General features: G+C 41.5%; 1 protein-coding gene across 2 annotated transcripts in view; it reads right to left on the bottom strand.

The window, feature by feature from the left end:
• Pid1 (phosphotyrosine interaction domain containing 1) overlaps positions 1–23,227 on the bottom strand; it is a 219,695-nt gene that overhangs the window by 107,462 nt on the left and 89,006 nt on the right. For both annotated transcript variants that reach the window (XM_055616696.1, XM_055616697.1), the window contains exon 2: positions 5,050–5,196. In XM_055616696.1, coding sequence (XP_055472671.1) covers positions 5,050–5,196 — 147 coding nt within the window. The remainder of the gene's footprint in view (positions 1–5,049; positions 5,197–23,227) is intronic.

Raw genomic sequence — 23,227 nt, 5'->3', positions numbered from 1 at the left:
TCATCATCATCATCATCATCATCATCATCATCATCATCATCATCATCCTAACAACATAATCTTTATTTTATTCCGGTTTTCAGGACTGTGGGGAGCAGACCTGGAAGTGAGTCTGTGCAAGTAGGACAGCGCCCCCTGGAGGATAAGACACACAGAAGCCCAGAGCACATGTCTGTGCAGTGACTCCAGAGCCCTATTTGCCCTTAGACATCTTGACCTACTCTGTCAAATCCCACATAGACTGTAATGTGCCAGTCAGTGAGCTCACGGGTTGCTTACCTTATACTACCCCTATCAGACACTTCTCTGTGGGTAACATCCTCAAGCACCGAACAGCCCACCTCTGGTTAAATTTTGTGGTAGATTTTAGAATGCAGGCTCTTGCTCCCAGCCACTAATGCTTAGTGCTTGAATAGAAGTTCCTGGGAAGAATTCATGGTTTTTTTGTTTTGGTTTGGTTTGGTTTGGGTTTTGTTGTTGTTGTTTGTTTTGTTTGAAGACAGGGTTTTCTCTGTGTAGCCTTGGCTATCCTGGACTTGCTTTGTAGACCAGGTTGGCCTTGAACTCACAGTGATCCACCTGTCTCTGCCCTCCCCAAAGAGATTCTTATGTACACCCCTGATGCCAAGACTGACACAACCTGGGTTTTGTTCCCCACGCGGTGGAAGGAGAGAATCAACCCCCACGAGGTTGTCTCCTGACTGCTACATGCGCTACTTTGCACATGCATGTGTGTGCACGCATTCTAAACTAATTAAAAATTAAGTAATTAAGTGTAACCCCACTGTGAGGATCAAGAAGACCTTTTACAAAAAAAAATAAAATAAAATAAACCAGAAAAAAAAGTAGTTGGGGTTAATTTACTTGTGTACACCTCCTATTTCGTCTGCTTGTTTATACGTCACATTTCCTATGATCCCTTTCTCTATGAGTCCAACATACAGCAAGCCTTCAATGTGTGTCGGTTCAAAAAATGTTCATTAAGCAGGCAAGCTACCCAGAATCCCATCATGCAAGGGGGAAGGGGTACAAAAGGCCATCACCACTGCTGCAAAATCACATAGGACCTATGAAGCTCAAAACTGTGCCAGTGAGAGTCCCAAGGGGGTGCAATGGGCTATCAGGTTTAAAAAAAAAAAAAAAAAAAAACCTACACCAAAGAAAAAGAACACACAAAGCCCCAGCTGCCCAAAACATGAATAGCCTGGCAAGGCAATCTCTCCAGGACCCACAGAGAATACAGATCAGAGGGAAACAGGATATCTGAGATGAGCGAGGGGCTCAGTGATGCTAACTTTAACCCATTTTCAACTCCCCTCCCCTTGGCCTCTTCCTGCCCCTCTCCCTTCCCAAAGTAAAAGTTATGCAAGTACAGCTTGGGAGCTCTTAGGAAGAAAAGAAGCAGTTCTCTGTGAAGATGGAGGGTCCCAAACCCTGGCCCTGCAGCTGGGCCAGAACTACATTATGCTCATTATTCCTGGGACTCATGAGTCGGAGAGAGAGTTCCCTCTGCAGCTGGCATCTCATGCGCCGAGTTACTCCCTGGCAAGAAGCAGGGAGGAAACACTAGGCTTTGTTCTTGAAGATGGCTAGGGAGAAACAGGGGGAGGTTTGGGGATTTTTAAACAGGAATGTCAGAATTTCCAAGATCTAACCTTTAAAAAAATAAACAAAGGAACATGACTTTGAAAACAAGCACGGTATTATCTTTGGGGGAAAAAAGAGAGTTCCATCATATTTGCAGAATGTAGCAGTATTAAGTCAATAGCATACAGTTTAAGAATCACATGTTGAGGACTTTCTTACTTAGAATGGTCAGACAAAATGGAAATGCTCAGAGAGCTGTTGACCCTGCTCTCTGACTCTAGGGGTGCCATTATCCATGCCTTGAACCTCTGCCATTTCTAAGAGTGCTGAGTTCATATGGTTCTTTGATGGTCTAATGTTTTTCACCTTGGCTACAGAAACTTTTCCCTGGGTTCAGCTGAAATCACAGGTGACTTCCTTTTGTCCAGCTGGCCACACAGACTGCCAGCTGCACAATGACCCTCTGCAATATCCTTACCTGAAATTCTCATCTCCCCAATTTCTTTTAGTCTTAATCTTTTATGTATATAGGTGTACTGGCATTTATGCATGAATGAAGGTACCTGTGGATGCCAGAAGAAGGCGTCATATCCCCTGGAGCAGTGGTTCTCAACCTTCGTAATGCTGCTACCCATCAATCCATTTCCTCATGTTGCAGTGGCCCCCGACTATATAATTATTTCCATTGCTACTTCACATCTGATATCCAACCCCTGTAAAAGGGTTGTTTGACCTTTAAAGGGGGGGTCATGACACATGGGTTGAGATCCTCTGCCCTAGAGCTGGAGTTTAAGGTGGTTGTGGGCTACCTGACGTGAGTGTTGGAAACGTAACTCTAGTCTTTGCAAGAACAGTAGTTCTCTTTCACCACTGGGTCAGCTCCTCAGCTCCCCAACATCCTTTTAGAAAAATGAAGATAAGCGAGTACTGCTTAAGGGCCATAATTGTACATGGAAAAAAAGGTTAATATTGAGCTATATACACTTTCCAGAAAAAAATGAAAGCTATTTAGTTTTGTTCCTTTATTACTCTACAAAATCCCTCCTGTCCCTCTTCCTCCCTCTATCTTTCTCTCTCTCCCTTCCCTACCTTTCCTATCACCCTTGTCTGTCTGTTTCTCTCTCTCTCTCTCTCTCACACACACACACACATACACAAACTTTTGTATGTAGACGAGGCTGTCGTGACTTCCTTTGGTTTGGTTTGGTTTTGGTTTTGGAACAGTGTCTTAGTGTGTAGCTCTGGGTGTCCTAGAACTCACTCTGTAGACCAGGTTGCCATTGACCTCTCAGAGATCCACCTGCCTCTGCCTACTGAGTGATGGGACTAAAGGCATGGGCCACTAATTTTCATTCTGTGACATTTTTAAACTCTCCTTTGCATCATAAGTATACTCTGTGTACTTCATCAAATTAAGCTGTCCTCCTTATACTCATCCCCACTTAACTTCATCTGGCTTCAAGGTACCATCTTCTATAACAAGAACAGAATTGAAAATGACATGAGCACATCTTCTAAGGAAAGGTACATGAGTTTTGATTTCCAGTCACTCTCCAAGTCATCACTATTTTTCTAGCTCCTCAGCTCTTCACCAGTGGAGTTACACATGATAGAACCAAGGCCATTTTACTCATTCTCCCATCCAGTCAACTGTTCTCACACGGTGGACCCAAGACCATTTCACAATTCTCTCCTTCCAGTCAACTACTTTGTTTTGAAAATGGAGTCTCAACTTACGTGCTTAAATTTTCATTATACTTCAAAGAAAATCTAAACTCCTGGCATGACCATAAGGCTCTGTTTGCCTGACCCCACCATTCAAACCTTCCTCAGCCTTCCGAGCACACTGGCCCATTTCTTTCCCTTCAAAATGACAGCAAGCCGACATTCATTTAGAAAACCCAGAATCTCTTCTTTTTTCCTGCTTGAAGGCACTTCCTGAAGGTCTTTACAAACCGGCTCTCAGCAGTCAATGGCTGTGTACATGCGTTTTCTCCTCTAGCAGCTAAAATTCCATAAAGATGTTGTGGGTCTTGTCCACATTCTACCCCAGAGCCTGCCCACACTGAGCATGCAGTAAGTATGTGCGGAATGAATGAATGGGGGGGCGGTGTACAAACTGCTGTCACCCCAGATCTCTGCAGGCTCCAACCTGACCACAGCTATGCAGGACCTGCTTCCCCAACAACAGGAAATAAGGAGACGGGTGGATCTAAGAGGCTTAAAAAAGAAAGACGATAAGCAAATACGCATTTCCTGTCCCCGTATTATATTTTCTCCACTCTAAACAAGCTTCTGGTGGCAAATATGCATAAGACATATTTTCTTTGTTATCTCTAAACATTTCTGTATTCGCTAACCCAACCAAAAGAAAAAAAAAAGGATATGAGGAAAAAAAAATCCAAAAATTTACCAAAATTGAATATTTTGTCTCTAGTTTTGTTTCTATGTCAGCATTATAGTTTGCATGAGTGAAAAGGGTGCTTTTGTTTTTTACAGATTCTGAGGCATGAATATTGATATAAATTTTGAGAGAAAAAAATGCAAAATAACCTCCAAGGAAATTTGGAAGTTTCAGGTATTGGAGATGTACTTTGTTTTGCTATGGTTTGAGGTTGGGTATTTCCATCCTTTAAGACATGTTTGTTCAGATTGCAAATACAAAAGGGGGAACTGTGATGGAAGATAAAACTCCCCTGTGGAGCGGGAGACGCTAACGCACAACAGCACTTGCACAACCCTGGAATCTGGATCCCAGCACCCACCTCCAGCCGCTCACATTCAACTGCCTGAAACCCCAGCTTCAAAGAATCTATCGATGCTATCTTCCAGTCTCCATGAGCACCTGCACGAATAACAAAAAAACTAACACAAACACACACACACACACGCACGCACACACACACGCACGCATGCATGCATGCATGCCCATAAAAAATAAATCTTAAAAAAATAAAACTTCCAGCCAGGTGGTGGTGGCGCACGCCTATAATCCCAGTACTCGCGAGGCAAAGGCAAACAGATCTCTGTGAGTTTGAGGCCAGCCTGGTCTACAGAGTGAGTTCTAGGATAGCCAAAGCTACACAGTGAAACCCTGTCTCAAAAAAAAAAAAAAAAAAATCAAAAATCTAAAAGTAAAAATAAAACTTCCTTATAAAAGTCAAAGTTCCATACAGCCACTGAAGGATCAATAAGAATACTATTTTATTCATGCTTACTAAAACTGATATTGGTTATATATGTCTCTAAAATGGTAAACAAACAAACAGAAAGTTCTATTAATGAGAGAGGAAAAAAATCAGGATGTGAGTTCAAACTAACACCACTCAATGAGACTGCTATGCATGTGATATTTACATTCTTAAACCACGAACTACTGGGAAAAAAAACTCTGATCCCTCATGCCACACAGGCTCGTATCTGGCCCACCAAGAGAAGCACTAATGTCTTCGCGCCCTGTACCTTGCAGCCACTGTGAGTCCTCGCCTTCATCAGTGGTGTGGTGGTGCACAGTTCAATGGCTTCCGGCTCATGGAAGATGACTGCTGGAATAGGTTCCTTTTTCAGCGTTAGGACATTCAATTTAGACTTCAGCATGGTCTGGAAGTGCTAAAAATAGAGAAATAAACCGAGAGAGTCAAAATTACTTGAATGTGTACCTTGATTCAACTGCACATCAAACTTACTAGCAGATGCTTTGTCTTAATAACTCTGTTGTAATAAGTGAGGCCATTGATATTATTCAATGGAAAGGGTAAAATCCTATGAAGATTGGACTGAAATGAAGCTGTGGCAAGCAGCCAGTCTCCAGCAGAGACATGAACACACAAGGTCATGGTGGCATCACTTCATGAGGACTTTGTCATCTGAGAAGCTTTTCCAAGCTTCTTGGAATCTCCAAAATTCTTGGAGATACAATATGCGTAGATTTAGCATTACCAGGAATAATGATCGAGAAAGGACAATAGAGGGGGTTCAATACAGGAAATCCCTTGAGACTCTGTGCCCTGCCCAGTCCTGCACAGCTCTCTCCGGAACTTGCTGTAGGACCTTGGGAGAGTTTCTGCTCAGTAAGCTATTCTTCTCCATGGTCTCCAGCCAAAATTCTAGCGACATCTTTGCAAGTGACAGCCCAACACATCAGTTTTGAAAACTGTTCCAAATGTGGTTCTGTTTAACCATTGGAATCTATGTGTTCTGGTTTCCTTTCTGTTGCTGTGATAAAAATACTCTGACCAAAAGTGACTTGGGGGGGGGGGGAGAGAAAGGTTTATTTCAACTTACACTTCCAGTTCACAGTCTGTCACTGAGGAACAGGAACTCAAGGCTGGAATTTGGAGGCAGTTATCATGGAGGAATGCTGCTTAGTGGCTCACTCACTGGCTTGTTTCAAGTTCAGCTACTAGGGGATGGTGCCACCCACAGTAGGCAAGTCCCTCCGCATCAATCATTAATCATGACTATTTCTCACAGACCTGGCCACAGGCCAATATCGTTGAGCTAATTCTTCAGTTGGGGTTTCCTCTTCCCAGATAACTTTAGACCCTGTCAAGTTGGCAATAAAAACCAACCAGGACATTGTGCCGCTTAGTCGTAGGCTTTGTCTTCATTTAGACTACTGTAACTCTTCCAACATTCTCTCTATATAAATTGTCACTACACAGAAGCCAAAGGGCTTTCTCTAAGCTCCAGCTATGGCACAGTATGCCATGTCTTTACTGACATTCTCCCAGGTATCCTCAGCAATTCGGAGAAAAATCCAAAGCCCTTTACATTAGCCGTTGAAGCTACCCATCATTCAGAGACCCACTGTCTCCCTAGCTTTATCTCTCTACTTCATGTTTTCAATTATGGATCCGGCCACAGGGGCCACCTTAATGTTTGAGAATACACCAAAGACACATGTGTCCTGGAACCTCTAAACATGCTGCTTCTACCCAAGGTATCTGGAAGGCTGGCTTCCTCACTTTCCTAAAGGCCTTTATCACATATCCCTATCATCAGTTACATCTAAGAGTATGTACACGAATATTCACACACACACACACACACACACACACACAGCCCCAACTTTACGGGCATGCAACCTATGCAATTGCACAGAAACCCATACTCAAGAGAGTCACCCCCTCACAGGACTTCTTGTCTGGATTAGTATCCTTGTTTCAAAATTCATCATAACTGTGTCTTTAAAGTTTTGTTTTGCAATTGATCCTGCATGGCACAGTAGAGCACAATCATTCAAGAGACAGTCCCAACACGGACTTCCTCAATCCTTGCTTCCTACGTGTATCAGTGATGGCCCATGACTGAGAATTCTGCTGGGACCAGATACCTAGAATGCATCGAGAGTCGAGGTGAAAGGAGGTAAGAAGTTAAGCCTACGACTAAGGAAGCGGGGACACGGACAGGCCAAGAGGCCACCCTTAAGAGGCAGACTTTTCTTCAAATGCAGTCAGCTGTGTCCTAGAAACACAGGCGATCCAGGAATCCTCTGCCATGCTTTCCCTGGCAACAACCTCCAGTGAACTCACAGCACAGGAAGAAAAGGAGAGGTGGAGCAACTGTGGTTACTGCCCCCCACAGTCCTTCCTGCCTGTCACCTGGCCTGAGGTGAAGCCTAATCAGTGCATGTCTAGAAATCAAATCCAAATGGGCAGGGCAGTGTTGGACAGAAGCAAACCCCAGTCTCGAGTAGAAAGTGCCATTTGTGAGGGCTTGTAGCCTGCCCTTATGCACAGAGGCTGGGCATAGCACCGTCACAAGCACATGCCAGTCATCTAAAGCTTCCGTTATTTTTCTTTCCTTGGAGCGGTGTTAAATAGTAAATAATGATAAGAAACCAGGTGGATAATCCCTGAAAAAGATTCAAGAGCCAAGCAGAAAGCTTGGTGGTTTTCCTAGGCTCTGATTAGGACACACTGAATTTGCATTTTGCACTGGAGCCTGCATGATATGCAGATAGCTGTGCACACAGACGCAGCACTGTCTCTCCCATCCCCCTACACATCACCTCCATACAATCACGTAGCTGTTTCCTTTATCTTGTGTCTTTCCCAAGAACATAAGAACCACAGACATACAAGCGGTTTAATTCCATGAAATATCAGAGGGGCCTAAAATGCTGCTCACTAGCCACAGAGATCTGAGGAGCATTCTGGAATGCAGGAAAACTAATGCACTGAAAGGAAAATACAAACCACAAATTGAAAGTGATGATCTCTAAATGAAAGTTCAGAGACTTATCGTCTTGCTACCTCATCCAATCTGTCCTTCCCGGATCTCCTATTATTTTCAATAATATACAAGCATACTTATCTAAGAATAAACTGCCTCAATCAGTTCTCTGACTACTTCATACAACTCAGGTAAAGATTCAGAGGTTTGGGAATTCATAGCAGGTCAAAGCCTGTATTTCAGGAGTCCTCAAATGATGACTCTGGTAGGCAGATTATGTGCCAACTTGTTTAAACCACAGGGCCCAGTTATTGAACCTGACATTCCCCCAGGTGCTGATGTGAGGGTGTTTTGCAGACAAGACTAAGGGTTTGAGGTGAGGGAACCTGACCTAGATATTCCAGGTTGGGGCCAATCAGTCCACTGAAAGATTCTTGAGGGGTGAGTTCAGGTTTCCCAGACAAGGAAAAATACTTCTACTGTGGGATATCCCCAATAGTTTCAACCCCTGGCTCACCTAGCCAGCTCCCATGACTGCAAAAGTTAATTCCTCAGTAGAAGATCTATATATCCTACTAGTTCTGTGCTTCTGTTTGAAACCTGATGGATGCAGCCACCTTTTAGGAAACAAAATGACCAGCTCTGATACATTTTTAAATGGAAGGGACTTGTCCTTACATTTCCCAGAAAATGTCAAGCTAAAAGCTTCTGTGTGGCTCCTGATTGACAGCTTCTGTCCACTGGAAGTGTGGAGTTGGGAGTGCAGAGGGGCAGAGTCCTCTAAGAGCAGCACAGGAATCACTAGGTATGAGAATGAAATCAGAAGACTACTGAGAAAGAAACTGGGGCAGAAAGCTGGGGAAGACAAACAGAAGACACTTGGGAGATCAAGCATCATCAAGTGGGGGCCTGTTGTTACCACGGTACAAGAGACTTTGGGAGCTCCAAGAAACCACAGTGTCACATTCCTACTCCAGGCACACCATGGGCTTCTTTTCAGGAAGGTGAGATAATCATACTACCTAGGAGTTCTGGGAATGTTTCCCCAAAACTACTGCCATTATCGTAAGACCAGATCCCACAGCACACAGGAGGTTAGAAGTTGCCTAAAAGCCCCATGTACTTGAGTTTCCTGCTTGTAAGATGGGGATGCTATTACAGTGAAACCTCATGGCATCACTGTGAAAACTGAAGTAGAGAAAATTCACATACACACACACACACGTGCACACACTCAAACACATACCACACAAACACGCACACATACACCACACACAAACACAAATACCCCCACACATGCAGAATCTTGAGGTGGCTGTTCTTCCAGAGGACCCAAGGTCAGCTTCCAACATCCACTTCACGGCTCAAAAAAACACCTGTAGTTACAGATGATCTGAGCCCTCCATGGCACATGAGTTCATGCACACACACACACACACACACACACACACACACACACATCGACAAATTTAAATATGTATTATATATATATTAAGGTAAGAAAGACAAAGTTGGGAGTAAGAAAATAACCAAGTTCAAATTCCAGGTTTAGGACTCTGTGTTATGCAACCACAGCCACCTAGCTCTGAGCCAGCTGGGCTCAGGACACACTGTCACTCACTGAGTGTGTCCACAACTCCTCCTAAGTAACTGTTCTCAGATAAGGATGCGGTCAGCACAACAGGGGAGAGATACGATGTCTATCTCTGCTTGGAGGATCCTCACAGCTTATAGAGACGCAAGTCACATGGCAAGAGGTCTTTAGGACAGATCTAAAAAGCTAAGATAATAAAATGAAACAAAGAAAATGACTCTTTAAATAGACATTCTTTCTCCTAATAGTTTTGTCCTCTTTGCCTCCTATGGAAACATGAAGATAAAGGGGGGAGGATGGATGAAATGTAGATATTTGATGAGCTATTGTATCCGCATTGATTTATCCGTTATGGCAAATTAACAGTAAGTCTGACTCTGACCTTGCTATTCTAAGGGTTAGGTACAACTGTAAGCATGGGAACTATTTCTGCTAAGAACACTTCGCTGCTCCCTTCCTGGGGAGCTTCACTAACACTTATAGCCTGGGTTTTGGAAAATACACATGTCCTAGACTGACTGAGTGCCACAGGGCCCTGTCTAAAAGCATTGGTTTACAGGAAACTGTAGGTTAATTGAACAGACACTTCCAGGAGATAAATACTTGATTGGCTGCTTGATAGGTGATACAGCCTTCTTGTCCTTCAAAGTCAGTCTCTGACGGAAGCCTCATAGAGGCCAGAAACACTGTGATATGGAGAGACAGCCCCGTGGCATCCTTCAGCTCCTGGGTCCAGATGTGTCCGACACCACTCTTTCATTCACATTGAACTACATTACACAATTAATGTGAGTCAATAATTTCTTTTTTCTGCTTTAGTAGGAAATAGAAAGGAGAAAGAGCCTACGGTGTATCAGGCGTCAGAATGGGACAATCTGGATCATTGGCTTCTCAAAGCTCCCAAAGTCTCTCTGTACCACGGTGGAAGACATTGGCAGCTAAAGGTCCCCACTTGATGCTTGATCTCCCGAGTGTCTTCTGTTTATCTTTCTCATCTTTCTGCCTTAGTGTCTTTCTCAGAAGTCGTCTGATTCCATTCTCACACTCAGAGACCCCCCAAGCTGCTCTCCAGACAAGTGTTCCCACTCTGCAGTCCCAACCCTCTGCTTCCAATTCCTTGCAAATAACCCAACAGCACAATTCTGTAATCAACTCTATGTGTGTGTGTCCATAAAAATAAAATCCATCCCCTAACAAAACTGGTATGAGAATAGACTTACAAACCACAGAAACACAAACGTACTGTCACTTTTTAAAGTGAACCTCAAACTTGTTTGAACAGTTAAGGCACCCTAGTGAAACACCTACCCTCCCGTCTCCAACATTGCTTTATAAATTGGTTCGCAACCCCGTATCAGGTTGCAACCCTATAACTGAATGTGGGGTTCACCCACAATGGCAACAGTAAAAATCATAGGAATGTGCAATGGTCAAGACCTCATTCCCAGTCACAGGTGTAATGGAATGTAGGTGTGTCTGACAGCATTCCACCATGTCTGCCACGAGCTCATTGCCCCTTGGCTCTAAGCCCACAACGTGCACATTTTGCTGTCCACATAGCTTCATACCGTGTCACACCAATAGACACGGCCTACATCACCGTGGCTTACACTAGAGATTCTCCTATGAAATGGATTGCAGTGTTTGCAATGCACAACTCAAAAGTTTTCTGTTCTCGTAGAAATGGGATAGTCTGCACAAATCCAACTTCCGACATTTTCCCACCCACAGTCACTACTCAGCCTTTATTTCATTAGCATATTTTGGGGTTGTCTACTACTAGGATATTTGATTTTAAAAATGAATGGTTGGGTTGCTGACTTGTAATACGGAGAGAACTGTTAACAATTCCTAAAATGGCCTTAAATGCATTTCTGCCATTCTGTACTGTGTTTATGCAAAACAGCATTCTCGAGAAACTTCGGCAATTATAAAAGGAAAATAATAATCAGCTCTGAAAAATGTTGAAGCTAGTATGTGTTCTCAGTATCACACATTCAGTCAAGATACAGCTATTCTGTAAAGGTAAATAAGCACATTCATCTCATTATTATGTAAAATGTTTTAATATTTAATGAGTAATAAAATTACGTGTCTTCCAGGGAAATATTTTAAAATAAACTTCTTTACGGCTTATCAGCAATTAATTGTCTATTTCCAGGACTATTAAACATCCTATATCCATGGAGGTCACAAAAAAAAAATTTCCTGATTAAAAAAATTTCAAAAGTATAGAGTCTAAGAAGCCATGATGTAAAATAGGTCATATAATCCCAAGGCTGTGTCTGAGACAAAATCCTCAGAACTATACCACGGTAAGACAGATTCCAGGTCTCAAGAGATGGCCATGCAGTGTACCAGCAATGACAAAGCATTGATGACAAGGGCTTTTACCACATTAAAAAGACCTGAGTGTAATCCCCAGCTCTGTCAGACCTTCGTGGCCTTGTAACCCCACCTGAGACTCAGTCGCCTCAAATCCATCAACTTTCAAATACTAGACTCAGACACCTTAAGAAAGGATATCGCTGGTTCGTCACACAGTTAACAGGTGCAGCGACGATAAGCAACTTCAAAGCATGAAATCCAGTGGCATTATCTAAAGGCAGCAGAGGAGGGACAGCACAGTGGAGCCTGGAAAGGCTGCCGCTTCTAAACCAAAGCTGCGCAGAGCTCCATAAAGAAAATGTGTCATTCATTCATAAGGGGAAGTGAATAATGGAGAAAATTAGGGCACTGCCCTGGACTAATGAGACAAAGCTCAGCTTTCTGCATTTGCAGCTTTCTGTGTGATCCCAAAATAGAGCCTCTAAATCAAACCCCATTATGCGGTGGGGTAATCACCGTGCCCTGTATAATTTTACAGTTGGCATCGCTTTCTACTCCTATTCAGACATTAATCTCTCACAGTTTAGCTGCCAGGGATTTACATATTTTACCAATTCAAATTGGGTGTATCTCACCTTTGTATTGATTCAGTATCCAAAACATAACACAGTCTCTGGAAGGTAAGTCCTGTATCATTTATTTATTTATTTATTTATTTATTTATTTATTTATTTATTTATTTATTTATTTATTTATTTATTTAGATTCCGGGAACTCTCTTCTCAAATTAGGATGGACTCACGATTTTAATCTTTAACTCATCTTAAGGACATGTTGAAGCCAACCCTAGTGGTCAGCTGGAACTTCAGAATTACTGATTCAGCAGCACGCCCTAATCACACTTCAAAATGCTAAATTTTCTGAAGAGGACCAGGAGGAACAAGTGGGGGCGGAGTCAGAGTACTGGGAAACTTCAAGTATTCTGAGAAAATGCTAATTTGTGACAAGTACAGGAAAGCAAGCAGGCCTTGGCACAACAGTCGAGACTACACATAGGACTGAAGCTCATGGGTGGTTCACTCCCACTTTAAGTAAAGTATATTCAGGCCCCAAATATGAGAGCAGAAATCATGGTGATGCTTTTTAGTCACTTTTATAATATAGTCTACCTATTTTTAAATTAAAAAAAAAAATTTAAGTTCAGTTTCTAAATATTTTGTTCTTGCATTTCACAGAAAAAGCCTAAAAGCGAGACAGCTCTTGAAAATAAATAGCAAAGAATCTGTATATAATTAGGAATAACGAGAGTGAATAAAGAAAATGCTACTTAATTAAATTGTACCTTCATTTAAATATTTTTAATACAGAGTGTTCTATCTGTCTATGTAATTTGCCCTTTTTGGAAATAAATCCAGATTAGATAATCTCCCCTAATCTAGGAGACAAATACAAAATTGGACCATTTGACTTCAAAAATTAGCTTCTTAATATAGTTTATCAAACTACTGTTTCAAGATGCGAAACATCTATGGTATATTAACATTTACTTTCGCATTGCAAATCCGTCATTTCCACAGAATGCCTTACTCAGAACAGTTCAGGCTTGTTTAAAAAGCCTACACCTAGACACCCACAACTTTACAAGCCTCCCTGTAGTTATCAAAGACAGGGCTATCATTAAACTAGCTGAAAATAGTTGCATTCACACATCCAAATTTATTCATAGCGAGGACTGTGGAAGCATTTTTATTTTTTTCAACATCACAGACTCACTCCAAAAAGTACACGGGAGGAACACAAAAATATCCTAGATGCCCGGCCAGCAGATGGTAAAAGAACCCTAGACAGTACCAGGTTCTCTTACTCCTTTACTCCCTTATTCAGGGTACTGATGGTCGTATGTGTCTATGTTAGATATATGTATATAAATACACACACTAACACATGCACATACATGGTAATTAAATTATGTTTCAATTCCTGGATTATACCTCGCTTATTCATAGCAGGGACATACATGCCAAGGTTCCCAGTGGATGAAACAAGCTGCAGGTTCAATTGAATCCGGGATAAACTGGTTTTTCTTTCACATGCATACCTATTATAAAGTTACACGGTAAGAGATTAAAAATCATAACTAAAACAACAAGAGGATGATTATAACAAGATGCTGTAATCATAAAAGACTCGCGAGTATGGTCTTTCCCAAAGCACTCTAGTTTTTTCTTTCTACTAAAAGGGAACACTACTGCAGCTCTCCTTGATGGGGCAGAAGTGCCAGCACCATGACTATTGGAGTTTGGAACTGTGGCTGATAAACCCAGGAACTGTGCCATAACATCACCACAATCAAGCTGAAGATGAAGCCAAGATGAAGATGAAGGGGGCCACAAATTGACCAACATTCAGGTAAGTACATACTGTATGCATATATAAGACAAAAGGCCAATTCACATTCCTGCACATCCTAAGCGCCCACTGTGCTCTTGAAAATGAAAATGTATCTATCACTTGGTATGTTGTTGAATGTCTGTGGGGGTTGGTGTTAATTACCATCCAGACAGGTCCTGCGATCAGTGGTTCTCAACCTTCCTAACGCTGAGACCCTTTAATACAGGTCTTCATGCTGTGGTGAACCCCCAACCATAAAATCATTTTTGTTGCTATTTCATAACTGTGATTTTGCTATTGTAACAAATCATATTGTAATTACATCTTGTGTTTTTGGATGATCTTCTTTGGGTCGTGACCTAGAGGTTGAGGACCACTGACCTAGAGGATTATGTTAATTGATAAGTAAAACTCCACCCTGAAAGTGAGGCACCATTCCCTAGGTTGAGGTCCTGAGCTGCAAGGTCTCCGCTCACCCAGGGTTTTCCTCTGCAACCGACCGCAATCTCCCCTTACCCTCAAGGCAAGATGTCAAGATTTCTTCTCCTGAGTAAGTACCAGTGGCTTTTTAATAGTCATTTTATGTCTTCCTCAATTCATTCCCATCCATTACTTGGCTGACCCTTAAAAGCACTTGGATTTGCAAGTTTCCAACCGAAATCATTCTTCTCTGATTTCACACTGAAGAAAGAGTCCTTATGACCCTGCTTCAAGTTCCTGTTGACATGACTGACTGTACCTTGAACTGTCAGCCAAGATTAACCCTTCGCTCCTTTAGTTGCTTTGATCAGGTGCTTCTATACAGCAACACGCATGGTAACTTATGTGAATGACTGAAACAGTTGAGGGCGACACTGGAGAGTTAAGGAGAGTCTACGGCATGTATGTGGACGAGCATGAGTGTCCCACTATGTATGAATACTTCAGATCAATAGCAAATAAAAAAGGACTTATTCCTAAGTCATTTCCGTAACCTTCTAAACTACTTTTCTATGAGTGAAACTTAGTTTTCTAGCCTTCTCATTGTGAACAGTTCCTCTAATGCTAAGCAAGAGTTGCACGCTATCTTCCGAAAGGCATATTTGGCCTACAGGTTTATGCTACTTGATTCACAGATTGCATTGTGATTACAATTTGAAGCTATTCAAAAACTGTTAGATACATAATTAAAATCTGCTTTCTACTTCTCTTAAAAATTCAACAGATCTGCAAAACAATGTGCATTCCCTCCAGGCAACAATTAGCTCTTGCTGGATGCTGCCTTCACCTCCACTGACCCAAGAGTTTCCTCTGTAATTGACCACAATCTCCCCTTACCCTCAGGGCAAGATTTCTTCTCCTGAGTAAGTACCAGTGGCTTTTTAATAGTCAGTTTATGTCTTCCTCAATTCACTCCTATCCATTACTTGGTTGACCCTTAAAAGCACTTGAATTTGCAATTTCTGATGTAAATATGACAAACACCAGAAACACAGAGCAAAACTTTTACCCTCTCATAAAGAAAAATTCAAGCATACCTGAATTAAATTGCTGTGTTTAAATTGTAAAAATCTAATAGAGAAAATGTGAGTGGAAGATATAGAGAAGCAATAATAAAAACAGACCAATACTTCTGTCCATCATTCAACCCAATACATGTGAGCAGGCATATGTACTTCAGACCCTCCTCTAAGCAACTAACTCATTCTCCCCACTGGTGGTGCATTTTGTTGGACTGAACAGAATTTAACTAGGTAAGCTCTGCATTTTTACTTCTGGTGTCAAGTGGCACAGATTAACAGGAATGAGAGCGATCCTCACTTCAGGTTACAGGACAACTTTGAAAAACTGTGAAACAACAATGTGGGAGGCAAGGCTATATGTCAAGGAAGGAGGCCATCCCTCAAAGACACAACCCAGTGAGACAGGCCTCACTGCTCTCCCCTTTATAGGCCACAGTACAGGGAGGACAAGAAGAGTCAAATCCCAGCACTCACCATCCTCCAGCTAAGGAGACCTAGGTCAAACCTGGGAAAATGGGAGAAACAGCAGAGAGAGATCAGTTTATAGGGCTTGAGGGGCCTTCCTGAATATTCAGCTGAGAGCTGATCAACATATGCATGAAAGGAAACTCATCCAGGCTGGAAAGGGACTGTTGGAAAGGATTAGAGATTGCCCTTTCTGATAGGCACACAGAGCCAGCACCAGCTGTGTATTCATTACACTTAAGGTGGACACTCAGGAACCACATGGCCGTGGGTGCAGCATGCTATATGCTATTATACTGGAAAAACATGCACAGGGTAAGACTCCACTACCCTGATGCTCCCTGGAAATCTTAAAAGAAGATTCCGAAGAATCAACTTGTTTTCGGGTAATTCTTGAGATAAAAAAAATAGTAAGTTGAAGAATCAGAACACACATACATACAAACACACACACACACACACACACACACACACACACACACACCTCTTTAGCCAGCATCCAACTAAAATAATTAAAAATGACTTACAGCAAAGGAAAACTCAATGGACATTCAAAATGGCAAAAAATTAAAACCCGCAGTGAGGAGATAAATCAAATAACCAAAATCTAAGCAGAACCAGCACAATATGATGAGCGGGCAATGATAAGAGTAACATTTTCCATATCCTCTGTCAGGTACCACAGGCTTTTTAGTCAATGCAGGAAAGTAAACAAAAGAAGTTAACAGTCCCATATTTGAAAAGCAAAAATGAAATAGTCTGTATTTCCAGTGAGCTACCTAAGACTTACACACAAGCTCACATCAGTCAAATATGCCACTTAAATCAATGGCTGAACTTACCAAGGTTGAATGACATGAGATCAGTGTATAAAAATCATACAGCTTAGAAACAAACTGATTGGTGATGAGGGTATATATACACATAAAAAAGTTATGATTTCAGCATCCAAGTCTAAAAACTGCCCAAATTTATTAGATAAAGATTTTAAAATATCTTTATTTAAGAATTTTTTAAATGCACCAGAAAATGAAAAGGGAATAAAATATTGATATTCACTACGACACAGAGGACTCATTAAATAGTCACTCTAAGAATAGAGTATGATCCTGTTTATGAAAAATTCTAGGAAATATATCTCTTTATTTTTTAATTATTTACTTTACATCCTGATTGCAACCCCCTCCTCTCCTTCTAGTCCCTTTGCCTTATAACTATGCCCCCATTCTCTTCTTTTCTTCTCCTCAGAGAACAGGAAAGTCCCCCATGGGTACCATTTTGCCCTGGCACATCAGATACCAACAAACCAAATAACCCAATTTAAAAATGATCTAAGCAGAAAATTCTCAACAGAGCAATATCAAAGAGCAAAGAAACAGTTAAATGGTCAAGGTCTTAGTCATCACGAAGATACAAATCAAATGACCCTGAGATTCCATCTTACAGCATCAGGATGGCTTTGATCAAAAACTCAAGTGACAGCACATGCTGGCAAGGATGTGGAGAAAGGGGAACCCTCCTCCTTTGCTGGTAGAAGTGTAAAAGTGTACAACCACTTTGGAAATATATCTTAATGCATAGAAAGGAACTGATAGCAGATCAGTGATTGGGTAGGAACCATGAGGAAGGGAAGGAGGAAAGTTAAGAACTTGAAGAAATGCATATGATAATAGTTTCATGGATGAATAAAAACATCAAAACTTACCAAACTGTGTATTTAAGTGTATAGCTGTGTAGGGTATACAGCTCATTGTATGCCATATATACCCTAGGAAAAATATTTCTCAGAGGAAAAATAGTTCCATGATCAGTCAACCTCCTTTATCTGGTGTTCTATACTACAGAAAAAAAAGTTTCTGGGTTGAACATGCTAAAACTCAAAGCCTGATCTCTCAGAGTCTCAAGAGATTCCCAAAAAGTCTGTGACCATGCAAAACTTTGATATTTTGTAATGACTTTGTATCCTAACCCTTAAATGGATATAAAATTAATAGCCAATGTCTTGTTTTCTTGGATAAATGGTTGATATTTAAGGCTTGGAATAGATAAGCATGAAATGAGATTAGAAGGCCATCAAGATTGCTCAGCAAGTAGAGAGACACTTGCTATCAAAAACAAAAAGCTGAGTTCTATCCCCAGGACCAACATAGTAGGAGAAAACCAGTTCCTGCAAACTGTTCTCTGACTTCTATCATGGCAGCCTATGCACAGAAAACACATGCATGCACACACATGCACACCAGAGAAATAAACAGAGAGAGAAAGACAGAGAGAGAGGCACGCACACACCAAAGGGAAAAAGCATTTTAAAAGATGGAAGTATTTTGTAAAATCATAAACAAAGTGTTGGGATAGAAAAATATCTTCTAGAAGGAGGATTCTGGCTAAGATGTTCAATCCCTATTCAGAAAGACAAAGAGCATGGACATCAGAAGAGGGAGAAAAAAGGGAACAGGACAGAAGCCTGCCACAGAGGGCCTCTGAAAGGCTCTACCCTGCAGGGTATCAAAGCAGATGCTAAAACTTATGTCCAACCTTTGGGCAGAGTGCAGGGAATCTTATGAAAGAAGGAGGAGATAGAAAGACCTGGAGAGGACAGGAGTTCCACAAAGAGAGCAACAGAGCCAAAAAATCTGTGCGGAGTGGTCTTTTCTGAGACTGATACTCCAACCAAGGACTATTCATGGAGATAACCTAGAACCCCTGTACAGATATAACCCATGGCAGTTCAGTGTCCAAGTGGGTTCCATAATAATGGGAACAGGGACTGTCTATGACACAAACTGATGGGCCTGCTCTTTGATCACCTCCCCCTAAGGGGGGAGCAGCCTTACCAGGCCACAGAGGAAGACAGTGCAGCCACTCCTGATGAGACCTGATAGACTAGGATCAGAAGGAAGGGGGGGGGAAGACCTCCCCTATCAGTGGACTGGGGGAGGGAAATGGGTGGAGAAGGGGGAGGGAGGGTAGGATTGGGAGGGAGGAAAGGGAGCTACAGGGGGGATACAAAGTGAATAAACTGTAATTAATAAAAATAAAAATTAAAAAAAAAGAAAAGTATCTTCTAGTTAAGAGAAGAGATCTTTATTCCAGCTGGGCTGGTTTAGTCACTTCAGCTAAGGATTACTCATGAAAAGGTGGGATCGCAAGGGATGAGCAGATTCATTAGTTTCTTCATGAGTCATATTTTTCCTTTACAGAACTCTTACTTCTAGTGCCATAACCTACAGGCTGTAGCCGTGTACGCCCACTTTTCTGCCTTACTCAGAAAAATATAACTTCTCCTTTCCTTCTTTTTCATAAGCATGCTTACCTTAACCTTTTATTATTATTATTTTACTTTTTCCTGCAACTTCTTGCTGTTCCATACTCTGTGTCTGATTCCTCTGTCCCCACCACGTGCCTGCTTGTCTGTCAGCCATGAATCTGCCCTCCTCCACGTTCTCCAACACCATGGCTTTTTTTCCTCCTCTCCTCCGTTTTCCCCTTCCAGGTAGCTACTGAAGTTTACAGCTTTCCTGGCTTCATTGTTTTCTTTTAAAATACATTAAAATTGTTTTTTGTGTTTCTACTGGAGTCCATTCTTAAATTCTTTTAGTAATGAGACCAAGAACCCAAAGTGGGCCCTGATTTCCTCTGTCTAAGATGGTGACCATTGAGGGACTCCAAAATTCAAGTAACAAAAGTCCTCATAAAAAGATGGACACTTTCAAATGAGCCCTGCAAGTTGGCTGCAGCATCTCTCATTGGCTAACACTGGGGGATTCAAGCAGCAATAAAAAATAATTTTAAAAGTTTAATAAATATCAATGCATAGTACTGATTTAAATAATACTAGTATGGTGGCAAACAAAGTTGTGGGGAGGAGAGAGAAAGGTAAGGAGAAAGGGAGAGATGGAAGGTGAGCAAGAAGAAGCAAAAAGGGCAGTCCTACAAGAGACTCAAGACTATAACTACACATAAAACAGTAGTCTAAAATCATCATTTAGCAAAACCCACAAATTCCACACAAAAGTCATTAATGAACCAAATGTAATAAAAATCAAGGTCCTTCTATGGTCTTTTAAAATCTCCCCAGATGTATTAAAAAATACAAACAGAACTTTAGAAGACATTATCTATTAGTCACCATAGCAACCATCTCCACAATGAAATGTTCTGACATGATTTTTCATCTTGATGTAAAACCCTAATGAGAGCACAACAACATTTCAGCTGTATCCTCACTCAAATGAACAACCTGAACTTAACCTTTATAAGTTACATTGGTACTGTAAATAATAACAGGGAGAATTCTCGGAAAAAAATTTAAAGGTCATGAAGAAAGACAATTTAAACAAAATTACTCTATAATGGGCTACAAAACCTCCACTAGATGCCACAGGCTAGTAAATAAAAATCCCCCAAACAAAGAACGGGTTACTTTTTTTGTAGTTGTTGGTCACGATAGTCCAGCTGACCTCCAAACATTATAGGCTATTTTCAATACGCTTGGTTATCCTCTAGAAGTTGACAGAAAGACTTTATGGCTGAATTCACGACATACTTAAGTCACAGAACAAGAAGAAATCAAGTTTCATCCCTACTGACTAGCTTTCATACTCCTAGAAGAGGCTATGAACACCCTTGGAGAGGAACAATAATCATTAATATTTTTTAACTCTATGAGTAACAATAATGACTGGAAAGACATGCCTGCAAGTGTAACAGTGGCACAAATGTAATGGAAGCAACTAATAATTTTCCGATTGGATTTTAGGCCTCCATAAGATGAAACTCAATTTCTGTCACCATTATTAGCTCCAAGAACCTATGGCTGGCCTGGACATAGGCTGTAGGTAACAACCTATTACTATTATTCTGCTAGAGCAACATGGTATTAGACTGATTTCTAATAATTTATTGTTATAGCTGTAGACTATTGTGTCTTCAACCTTTATCAGAGAAACTTCATTATGGTACAGACGGTGATGAACGCTTCTATGTATCCAAGAGAAGTTATGATTTCATTAATTCTATGGCTTTTTTAGTAATAAGACGAAGGCAATACTTTGTCCATCTTTCTATATCCTTGGCAGAAGCCAGAGGTAAAACTCTTATTTTTTAGTAAGTTAAAAACATAAAGCATATCAAAGAGTGTTTGGAACACATGCATTAAGTGTCCTGAAATGCATCTCCGCATTGTACAGCAATCCCTCTAAATTTTCACTTTTTTCAACTAGATAATTATATCTCTCTGGATGCCAACCCATATGTATCAGCAACCCTCCCTCCTGCAGCACTTTTTCTCACAGACATTAGCCCTACCCTCCTTCACAAGCCAATGTGGGAACACAGACAGGCTTCCCGCCTTCTCAGAGAATTACACAGTGGTAAGAAGCACTTTCCAGGTGACTGTGAGCAACTTCTTCATTCCAGGAGAACAAAGAAGTGAGATGCCAACTCTGAGGCCACCCATGGCCTTAATCTACAAAGTTAGCCTGCCCTACAGTCTATACATCTGATCGCAGCCTCGGTTCTAATCAGGGTGCCCTCCTAAGTCTCTTCTGCTACCTCTGTCTAAGGAAGACAAAGAAGCTGCCACTTCATCCTTCAGAACTGCCCAACAGACCTGCTTTTGTAATGTTAATGGAATCACTCTATGATTGAGAAGGCATTAGAACTCCCCAAATATAGCTCTCCCAGGCATCAGAATATCTGACTGTGGATAGGTTGTATACACTCCTCTGAGCTTTTCCTGCCATCTCATAAAACAGCTTTCCTAGAAAAACTAAGCTGTGTACCTGTATGTGTGAATGTGTATGTGTGTGTTGTGTTACCTTGTACCAACTGTAAGGATACAATAGAAGGATTGTGTTGTTTACATTTCCACTAGTACTCAGAACAAAAGCAGAACAGATCCATTTTCAGGCATTCTAGTATCTGAGCCCAGAGTTTCATAACATCCTGATGCTTTTCTCCCATGGTGTTCATTCCGTACCTGTAGTAGTAATACACACACACACACACACACACACACACACACGTGTGCATACACAAACATGTGTATATGGAGACACACACAGAGACTCATAGAAACACATATACACACTTAGAGACACACAGACACACATGTAGACACATACATCCTCACACAGGCACAGGCACACACAGACATGCCCATGGGTGCGTACACATGCACTCACAAACATACACACAAGCACTTACATATGTCTCCAAGCACAGATGCAAATATGTTGATACAGTCTATTCCTATGCTATTGGACTGCTTGTAGTTCATTTTCACTTATTTCTTTTTGTTACTTTGTATTTTCTATCATTTCAAAGCCAGTGTGCATGGACTCCATGCAAAGCGCCCTGTAAGTCATTTGTAACAATAGCAGCCGAGGCACAGATGGAGTAGATCCCATCCATGTCATTTTCTAATAGAGGAAAGTTTCAAAACAGAAAGGGCAGACTGTGAAACCCCAATCAAAGCCAGGACACAGGGAGAAAGGACACACTGTGCTCATCTTCCTCCGAAAGAGTGAGGGCGCGGGGCAGGGAATCGGGACAAATCTGAGTAAATACATCTTCAAAAAAAAAAGAAAAAGAAAAAAAGAAAAGGGTACAAAAACAATGAAAGCTTCAAAAATCAAAACAAATATTATGAGCTTAGGATTCCAAACACCTTCTCACATTTCCCAGAAGGACCTCCATTCGCTCCCCAGGCACACTCTCAAGGGCACCTTCCCAGCCAGATATGAAAGGTTTCTCCTCGTGGTCACTGTGGACCTCCTGCTTGTCAGAACATAGCACGTGTCTACAAGGCTATAGACATGAATACATTTCTGTTCACACACAGTTGGCTTTTGCTCCACTCTGTGCTAGACAAGATGTGTATACAAGGCTGTGCAGGAATGAGCCTCATTCTGGCTGTTTGGAAGGAGACAAAAAAATAATTTTGTCCTCGGGCTTCAAGCCGTCAGGAGGTGACATGTCCAGAGCTTTGGGAAGCCAGAGTTCACCCTGAGGGGGACTCAGTAAGGGCATGGTGGTGCAAAGCCATCTGTGGAGGATCTAATTGCTAGAACTGATACCTTTAGGGGATTTTCCTTTCTCTTTTCTTTTTTTTTTTTTTCAAAGTAAAAGTTGCTCACGTTTCCAGGAACAGCATCTCTACATTTTTGCTGACAGTCTTCTC

The sequence above is a fragment of the Psammomys obesus genome, unplaced genomic scaffold (genome assembly GCF_907164565.1).
Source record: "Psammomys obesus unplaced genomic scaffold, mPsaObe1.curated_primary_1811, whole genome shotgun sequence".
NCBI classification, from domain to species: domain Eukaryota; kingdom Metazoa; phylum Chordata; class Mammalia; order Rodentia; family Muridae; genus Psammomys; species Psammomys obesus.
This window is presented reverse-complemented; position numbering and strand designations above follow the sequence as displayed.